Here is a 7,742-nt window from a genome sequence, read left to right as displayed (position 1 = left end):
GCTGGGTGTGCCCCTCCGCAGTTGGCGCACATAGCTTCTGTATTTGGGTCCTTGTTACAGACATCGGTGGCGTGGTCCTCACCACCCTTTAAGCACTTAGGATTAGCGCGGCACCATCTTTGAGCGTGGCCCCATTTCTGGCACCTGTAGCACTGGCCGATCACCTTCTTCTTTTTGAGGGCTTCGGGGTAAACAGCGACGCCACAGACGCCCCTGAGATTGAACAGCTTAATTCTGTGCTCCTTGCGGACTTCCACAAGAGCCATGTCTATCGGTCGCTTGCCTTTCATCATGCGACTTCTTAAATAAAGATAATCAAATATGGAACTTTTTAATAATGTCATACAATCTGCAGAGCGCGCTATCGATGTGTTATGTACGGTATGCGGGCCACATCTATCGCTTGGATCTACTTTTATCTTCTTCAATCAAAAATCAACAAAATCACAAATAAGTCAAATGTCTTCAGCATATGAAAAAAACAAAATAATAAAATCTGAAATATTGCAGCATTCAAGAAATCAATAACAAACCAAAACATCTCACAAATAAAAATACTGTTTCGTCGTTAATCAAGTCAATAAGTCCAATAATATCAAATCATATTCCCCAAACAATGCTCAAGCCAACTACTACCAACAAATACTCAAAATCATCACAATTCATTCAAAGGCCATCACAACTCATTCAAATGTCAATAAAATATTAATCTCAATAAACTCTTTCTTAAATTTGCAAATCTCATCACTAGACACATTACAGTGCCATATCAATACTTGATACATATCACAAAGGCAAATCAAGTCTGCCAGTACATCAAAGTGCCAAATTTATACTTGATATGCATTACACTATTGCAGTGCCCAATCAAGTCAGCCAGCACATTACAGTGCCAAATTTATACTTAAGACAAACACAAATGACAATAAGAAAGGAGATCTCCATGTCCCCACTCAGTCGATCCATTTGCCTCCTTAATTGTAATTAACAGTTTCCAGCACTACAAGTATGAGGTAGTATCAACTATGTTTCGTAAAACTTGTAACCATCCTGCGTTACCATAGTACATGGAGCTGTTCACAGAAACTGCCTTACGAGAGCTCAACGGAAACCCGAAAGGTATTCTTGTGCAACAATGAGGACGTGTTCCATGAAGTTACCGTCAACATTGGTTCAGTTAAGAGATCGCATCAGCCCGGTATAATTGGACGCTAAGCAATAACTCCAAACGAATATCAATTCGCGCCAAATCAACTACTGCAATGCTCGTGTAAACATCTCAGATACCAACTTATATTATCAATGTGACATTTAATAATATACATCAATCTCTATGAGAATGAAAGCTAAAGCTTGAAGGAAAGTTTAGCTGAGGAGAAAATCATTAGTTCTCATTCTCGCTCTCTCGCATTCTAGTATAAAATATATATTTAATACTTTTTCAGAAACATTCCTTCAACGACATACATAATTTGGTCTCGCTGGTTATTTTATTCTTTGGTTTTTATTCAGAGACATGCAAGTTTTATTAAATTTTGCACAAATAACATGTCCAAACATAACTATAATGACTACTAAAACCAGGGACTATTTTCTCATTCATATACGGGAAGTGAGTTTATACCTGACCCCATTTGTTTATATTACTTGTATCGATCAGAGGTCTTGGTGCAGGTCTCCTTATACTAAAAACGTCCTATATTAAGAATTATTATTTGCAAACTATAAGACTTAATTTTTTATTCCTTTTAGTAGTTCAATAAATAAGAGTCTTTGTATTTATTATAGACGGTACGAAACTAATCAACAATTTGAAATCATGCAAGATTATAACAACGTGCTTAAACATATGTTTTGCATAAAATTTAAAAAACAAACAAAAATCTATATGCTTCAATCTCTCCTGTAAATTGAAAAAAATATAGAATATTTTATCATTAACAGCAGAGTAACGACGGGAACGGCTAGTCATGACTTCTTATGGTCATCGTTCCCGGAGCTAGAGTTCCTCTTCTGCGGTATTATCTGGAACTTCATGTCGTTACCCTTTTGCCGTTTCTGCAGCAACTTTCCCACGTCTTGCGCCTTATTCTCAATAAACTTATAAATATTATCCTAAAAATAAAAACATATATCAACTTCTTAAAAAATTATTTGCAAATATAACATACCGCCTTTTCCATATCCCCATTAATCATAACTCTGACTTCATACCTCTTTTCAACCCATTTCAGGATCTTATTTATATGCACATTCAAATCATGCTCAGCAATAGTTGAGTTGAGTATAAGAAGTTTCTCACCCCTCAGAGCATTACTATTAATTCTTTCATTTTTCTTGGCTTCCCTCTGCTTGAGATCCTCCTGATGATACTCAGTCCCAGTCATCAATTTGTAAACTGGCCTCTGTGTCTTCGTATCCAAATCTAGAATTTTCACCAGCTTCAAGTCACGCCTTTTCGCCAATCTCTGTGCATCTTCCAATGTGCTGATTGCAATGTTATCTGCTGAAATCAAGGTGATTCTAGGTATAAAGGGCTTTTTTGGTTTCTTTACTTGACTCGTATTTATTGGGCTGTGGGTCTGCACTGAGAACTGATTGCAAGACCCCAAGATCCTCAGATTATTGCCAAATATTAGAGGCTTCAATTTATTCATTAAACTTAATGCTGACATTTTAGATTCATTAAATAAGACGCAAAAATCTTCACCAAAGATCGTAGATTTAATGGTTATATCATTCGAACTACTGCCAGTCAAATTATCTACTCTAAAAGGACTAGTTTCAGTTATTTAAAAATTTACTACAAAATAGAATTTATATAATATTTATATTAGTTATACAATACTTTATAAATATCTCTTAAATATTTAATTTCAATAATCGAAACTTTTTCCAAAATATTGCATGAGATAACCTCCAAAATATTATTAAAAAATTTAAACATGCGAATAAAATGATGCGACTGTACAATGTTCAAAAGTGCTTAAGGCTCGTTAATAAGCAAATATGCAATACGTATTAATACTTTCAATTATGTGTACTTATATTAATTAATTCTATTTCCAGCATAATTCCTGTAAGATTGTATGGCTCAAAACCAATTGATTACACAGAAATCCCATTGGAAAGGATCAGGAATTTCAGTATCATAGCCCATGTTGATCATGGTAAGAGCACCTTGGCTGATAGACTTCTGGAATTCACTGGAGCCATAAAGAAAACATCTGGGCAAAATCAAGTTCTGGATAAATTGCAAGTTGAGAAGGAAAGAGGGATTACAGTTAAAGCACAAAGTGCCTCACTTATCTACATTTATCAGGGAGAGCAATATTTGTTAAATTTAATTGATACACCAGGACATGTTGATTTCTCGAATGAGGTATTTTGTTTCACTTTTGCATGAAACATTTTAATTATTAAATTATACTTTCAGGTTTCCAGATCTCTATCAGCTTGCCAAGGGGTGATTCTCTTGGTGGATGCTAATGATGGTGTTCAGGCCCAAACTGTAGCCAACTTCTATTTGGCTTTTGGGAATGACCTGCTTATTATTCCAGTACTCAATAAAATTGATTTAAAGAATGCAGATCCAGAAAGAGTCTGTGGTCAGTTAAAAACGTTATTTGACATTGATCCAAAAGATGTTCTGAAGGTACTTTTGAATTAAATTCATTTTTGTTATTTGTTAATACAAAATACATTCATAGATTTCAGCCAAACAAGGTATTGGAATTGAATGTGTTTTGGACGCTATAATTGAGAGATTGCCGCCTCCAAACGCTGTTAGAGGTGGTAAATTCCGTGCGTTAGTCTTTGATAGTTGGTACGATAAATATAGGGGAGCATTATCCTTGATGTACATTAAAGACGGCGAGGTAAGGATTGGAGATAGCGTTGCTTCTTGTCATACCAAAAAGACATACGAGGTGCGCGGTTTATCCGTTTTAAGACCAAACGAGGAGAGCGTGGATAAATTGTAAATATTTCTTGTTAATTAACAAATAAATATATATATCGGGGAGGTATGTTTTAGGGTTGCTGGTCAAATTGGATTGGTGGGATGCAACATGCGTAGCAGCCAAGAATCTTGTATAGGTGACACCTTGCACAAGACGCATGAGGAGGTGGAGCCACTGCAAGGATTTAAACCTGCTCGACCAATGGTGTTTGCCGGAATTTACCCGATGGACCAATCGCAGCATGTGCATTTACGCGGAGCAATTGATAAGCTGGTGCTGAACGATTCCGCGGTTACTGTGAATATAGATTCAAGGTGAACCAAAACTTTTGTCAGGTGTTGACGTATTCTGCAATATAATTGTAATTAGTCCTGCTTTAGGCCAGGGCTGGCGTTTAGGTTTCCTTGGGCTGCTGCATTTGGAGGTGTTTTCACAAAGGTTGGTGCAGGAATACGGGGCGGATCCCATTTTAACCGCGCCCTCGGTAACGTATAAGGTGATCCTGAAGCCTACCAAGAAGATCATCGAGGACAAAAATGATACGCTCTTCGTGAACAATCCGGCCTTGTTTCCGGACCATCTCCAAATTAAGGAATGCCACGAACCGATGGTTTCCGGTACGATCATTACGCCGGACAGTTATTTGGGATCGATCATATCGCTTTGCATGGAGCGTAGGGGAGTTCAGAAATCCGCAACAAACATCGACAATGAGCGAGTCATGTTGGTGTATGATTTGCCTTTGTCGGAGGTGGTCTTGGACTTTCACGACACTCTTAAAACGATATCCTCGGGATACGCTAGCTTCGATTACGAGGACATGGGTTACCAATTTAGTTCTTTAGTTAAGGTAAATCTAATAATATGACTTATTTATTAGATTTATTTATTTTTTAAATTCAGATGAATATCTTGCTGAATGGTACAGCTGTTGATGAACTAAGTGTTATTATGCATAGCAGTCGTGTGCAGACAATGGGAAGGAAACTTGTACTAAAGCTAAGAGATATTATACCTAGGCAAATGGTGCAAATCGCCATCCAAGCGACGGTTAATGGAAAAGTAATTGCAAGAGAAACACTTAAAGCTTACAGAAAAGATGTTACAGCTAAATTGGTTAGTTATTATTTGTTTTATTATTGTATTTTAAGTATGATAACAATTACTTTTTACAGTATGGTGGTGATGTTACAAGGCGTATGAAACTTTTGGCACAACAGGCGGCTGGTAAAAAGAAGATGCGCATGGTGGCGAATATTTCATTGCCACGAGAAACTTTTATTGATGTCTTGAAGAAGTAATAGAATCAGTATATGGGACTGGTGGCTGGAGGGATGTATCCAACACGTTTATACACCTCGGATTTGCTCTTTGGACCAGCGTTCCATGTTGGTGGAGTGTTGAAGGATTTCGAATCACTTGGATCTTTGGAGCTCTCCTGTTCCTTTTTCATGGTGTTGTACTCGAGGATGTCGTCCAGTTTCAGTTCAACGTTTGTTGGTGGACGTCGCAGCATCTTGTCTATTCTTATAAGAAGTGGAACTTATTAATGTGGCAGAAAATACTAACTAAATTGTAGCAAACTTACTTCTTGCAGATAAGTTCATTAAAAAGTGAGGTTGTAAAGTTATTGCGAGTTTTCGTTAGCTGTATTATTTTTTCTAAGTATAGGCAACTCATGTCGCAAGCAGCTGATTGCTCTTGAATCACTGAAACTGACCACTGAGAACATTATCTCGACGATAACAAGATGTTTGCTTCAATACAATAACAAACCATTGTTTTCGTCAGTGTAAGACACGATATCGAACTAACTGCAGAGCGATCAATTAACAATGGGTCAACAACAGACGAGCCTGCAGGATTTCGTGTCCAGCAACTGGTCGAAACTCGCCGCTGAAGGTGGTAACGTCGCAGCCTGCCCAGGTCTGGTGAGCGAAGAGATCTTCAACATGACCTACGAGGAGTTCATTACGCGGATGTCCGAGCTGAATAAACTGTGTGCAAATACTGATAAACACTGTTTTGGTTATAGTACTGTTTCTTTGTCTCATTCCCAGGTCCAAAGAGTGCCTGGATATTACTGGGAAGCAGCTACTTTTTGCAGTGAAGAAAGGAACTGAATCTACATTTTTATGGAAAGCGACTGTTCAGATTGCTTGTGTAAAAGTTGAACCTATATCAAACAAGGTGCACACTTATCGATTGCTGAGTCTCAGGGAATTCTTGCAAGTGTTTCATACATTGCAGATGCAGCATGCAGTCGCTGAACAGAGCAAAGTGTAAGTATATTTAAACTTATTAAATTTTTATATTACAATGTGAAATGAATTCACAATATATCAAAAAGAATATGTAAACAATTTTATTTTAATAATATTTTCTCATTTTAACAGTGATTTTAGCAAAATAAGTGTATCAAAGTTTTACGATAATATTGATGATATTAGTTCAGCGGAGAAACAGAATGAGTGTTGTATTTGTCTTGAGAGAAAGACGGATATTCTATTGCCTTGTGCCCATACCTATTGCAAGCAGTGCATTGAAGAATGGTAATATCAATACATTAAAAAGAAACAAAATAATTTATTTTTTTTAGGAATGAAGATCACCGCACGTGCCCAATCTGCAGGGAGAAGTTGCAAAGCACTGATGATACTTGGGTGCTCTCGGAAGTGCCGAAAGCAGACGAAATCAGCGAAGAAATTAGAACTACCCTCATGGATTTGGCAGGGACGAGCAGTAAGTAACATCAACAAAAGCTTATTTTTATGGCGGTTTTAAATATGTTTTTATTCTGATATATAAATATAGTTGTAATATATATACACATATATTCTTTCATTTTAATATATCCTTAATATATATTCCTGTACAATTTACAATTAGATTTTTAATAGTTTTAACTAATTACAACGTAGATATAAAATTTTCTTGCCTGAGGGAATCCTATCACAATTGAATCGACGATCCGAGAGGCTGGGCAAGCAAACAACAACTTGGTTCCATGACAAAGCAGAACAGCGATAAAACAAAACACGACAAAAAAAAGAACAGTGACAAACAGAACATCAGAAGAATATTATTAAAGTTCAAGCAAGTTTAATATGTTCTGTTTTATCATTTGTTCTTTTTTAGTACTGTTCTGGTTAGTCCAGTTACCCAAATCAGTAATCAAAGTTATGTAAGCTCGAAAAACAAAGATCCGTGTTTCGCGCTCGCCTCTGGCTTATTTCGTCGATTCAATTATTCCCTATGCAAGTTAGATTCGTTACCTAAGATTTGGCGGAAATGAACTTATCATTATCTGTACTTCTTCTTCATTATCGCCTTTCGCTTCTTGTGTTCCTCCTCCATCTTCATGTCCTCCAGATCCTCGCGTATGCCCATTTTAGTACTAATCACTTCTTCGCGCATCTGCTGCGCGAATGTAGACTCCATATTATCGACGTCGTCGTCCAGGTGGCTGTATTTCCGTTTGTCGTAGCCGAAGATCTCGCTGATGTGTTTCGAGTAATCCTCATCCTCCTCCGGCCCGTCATCGATGAAGTCGTCCATCTCTGAATCGTACTCGGAGTCGTCATCGTAAAATCTACCCTTATTGATGATCGGCTTGGGTTTCCTCCTCACATCCTGCGATGGGAATCGTTTCTCCTTAAGATCCCTGGGTGGGAATTGCTTAGGTTTAATGTCACTGGGTGGGAATTGTTTCGGCTTCAGATCGCTAGGTGGGAACTGCTTGGGCTTCTGCCCGTTCACGACCTGCTTGGTTCTGTTGAT

General features: G+C 37.6%; 5 protein-coding genes across 9 annotated transcripts in view; 2 read left to right on the top strand and 3 right to left on the bottom strand.

The window, feature by feature from the left end:
- Nucleotides 1-1,764: 1,764 nt before the first annotated feature.
- LOC108556441 (translation initiation factor IF-3) lies at nucleotides 1,765-2,755 on the bottom strand. Its single transcript, XM_017912569.1, has 2 exons — nucleotides 2,172-2,755; nucleotides 1,765-2,115 (listed from the first exon to the last, which is right to left on the bottom strand). Exons 1-2 carry the CDS (start codon nucleotides 2,673-2,675, stop codon nucleotides 1,969-1,971), a joined length of 651 nt encoding a protein of 216 aa, XP_017768058.1. The 5' UTR covers nucleotides 2,676-2,755; the 3' UTR covers nucleotides 1,765-1,968.
- Nucleotides 2,756-2,887: 132 nt separating this feature from the next.
- LOC108556438 (translation factor GUF1 homolog, mitochondrial) lies at nucleotides 2,888-5,263 on the top strand. Its single transcript, XM_017912564.1, has 8 exons — nucleotides 2,888-3,018; nucleotides 3,070-3,382; nucleotides 3,437-3,655; nucleotides 3,711-3,979; nucleotides 4,037-4,276; nucleotides 4,332-4,812; nucleotides 4,866-5,078; nucleotides 5,138-5,263. Exons 1-8 carry the CDS (start codon nucleotides 2,957-2,959, stop codon nucleotides 5,261-5,263), a joined length of 1,923 nt encoding a protein of 640 aa, XP_017768053.1. The 5' UTR covers nucleotides 2,888-2,956.
- On the bottom strand, nucleotides 5,157-5,658 carry LOC108556442 (anaphase-promoting complex subunit CDC26-like). Of its 3 annotated transcripts, none has more exons than XM_017912570.1 (2): nucleotides 5,551-5,658; nucleotides 5,157-5,488 (listed from the first exon to the last, which is right to left on the bottom strand). In XM_017912570.1, the coding sequence occupies exons 1-2, from the start codon at nucleotides 5,640-5,642 to the stop codon at nucleotides 5,269-5,271; spliced, it is 312 nt and encodes a 103-aa protein (XP_017768059.1). In that variant the 5' UTR covers nucleotides 5,643-5,658; the 3' UTR covers nucleotides 5,157-5,268. The 3 variants fall into 3 exon arrangements, with proteins under 3 accessions (XP_017768059.1, XP_017768061.1, XP_017768060.1); XM_017912572.1 differs by having other exon boundaries at nucleotides 5,157-5,483; nucleotides 5,551-5,648; XM_017912571.1 differs by having other exon boundaries at nucleotides 5,157-5,504; nucleotides 5,551-5,637.
- Nucleotides 5,645-6,765, top strand: LOC108556440 (RING finger protein 141-like). Of its 3 annotated transcripts, none has more exons than XM_017912567.1 (4): nucleotides 5,645-5,961; nucleotides 6,023-6,244; nucleotides 6,368-6,514; nucleotides 6,562-6,765. In XM_017912567.1, the coding sequence occupies exons 1-4, from the start codon at nucleotides 5,798-5,800 to the stop codon at nucleotides 6,710-6,712; spliced, it is 684 nt and encodes a 227-aa protein (XP_017768056.1). In that variant the 5' UTR covers nucleotides 5,645-5,797; the 3' UTR covers nucleotides 6,713-6,765. The 3 variants fall into 3 exon arrangements, with proteins under 3 accessions (XP_017768056.1, XP_017768055.1, XP_017768057.1); XM_017912566.1 differs by having other exon boundaries at nucleotides 6,359-6,514; nucleotides 6,562-6,764; XM_017912568.1 differs by lacking the exon at nucleotides 6,368-6,514.
- A 58-nt stretch (nucleotides 6,766-6,823) lies between these two features.
- The window catches only part of LOC108556439 (protein SPT2 homolog), a 2,140-nt gene continuing 1,221 nt past the window's right edge, over nucleotides 6,824-7,742 (bottom strand). Inside the window, exon 3 of the mRNA XM_017912565.1 lies at nucleotides 6,824-7,742. This exon is cut by the window's right edge and continues 398 nt beyond it. Coding sequence (XP_017768054.1) covers nucleotides 7,266-7,742 — 477 coding nt within the window. The 3' untranslated portion in view covers nucleotides 6,824-7,265.

Source organism: Nicrophorus vespilloides, unplaced genomic scaffold (genome assembly GCF_001412225.1).
Source record: "Nicrophorus vespilloides isolate i.1.1-1 unplaced genomic scaffold, Nicve_v1.0, whole genome shotgun sequence".
NCBI lineage: Eukaryota > Metazoa > Arthropoda > Insecta > Coleoptera > Silphidae > Nicrophorus > Nicrophorus vespilloides.
This window is presented reverse-complemented; position numbering and strand designations above follow the sequence as displayed.

Bases quoted from the DNA above. Each gene is read 5' to 3' on its own strand.
- LOC108556438 (XM_017912564.1), top strand. From the start codon at position 2,957: ATGATGCGACTGTACAATGTTCAAAAGTGCTTAAGGCTCGTTAATAAG. The intron at 3,383-3,436 runs GTATTTTGTTTC...TTATACTTTCAG, and splicing joins ATGTTGATTTCTCGAATGAG to GTTTCCAGATCTCTATCAGC. The intron at 5,079-5,137 runs GTTAGTTATTAT...TACTTTTTACAG, and splicing joins AAGATGTTACAGCTAAATTG to TATGGTGGTGATGTTACAAG.
- LOC108556440 (XM_017912566.1), top strand. From the start codon at position 5,798: ATGGGTCAACAACAGACGAGCCTGCAGGATTTCGTGTCCAGCAACTGG. The intron at 6,245-6,358 runs GTAAGTATATTT...TCATTTTAACAG, and splicing joins GTCGCTGAACAGAGCAAAGT to TGATTTTAGCAAAATAAGTG. The intron at 6,515-6,561 runs GTAATATCAATA...TATTTTTTTTAG, and splicing joins AAGCAGTGCATTGAAGAATG to GAATGAAGATCACCGCACGT.
- LOC108556441 (XM_017912569.1), bottom strand. From the start codon at position 2,675: ATGTCAGCATTAAGTTTAATGAATAAATTGAAGCCTCTAATATTTGGC. The intron at 2,116-2,171 runs GTATGTTATATT...TTTTATTTTTAG, and splicing joins ATGGGGATATGGAAAAGGCG to GATAATATTTATAAGTTTAT.
- LOC108556442 (XM_017912570.1), bottom strand. From the start codon at position 5,642: ATGAGTTGCCTATACTTAGAAAAAATAATACAGCTAACGAAAACTCGC. The intron at 5,489-5,550 runs GTAAGTTTGCTA...ACTTCTTATAAG, and splicing joins AATGAACTTATCTGCAAGAA to AATAGACAAGATGCTGCGAC.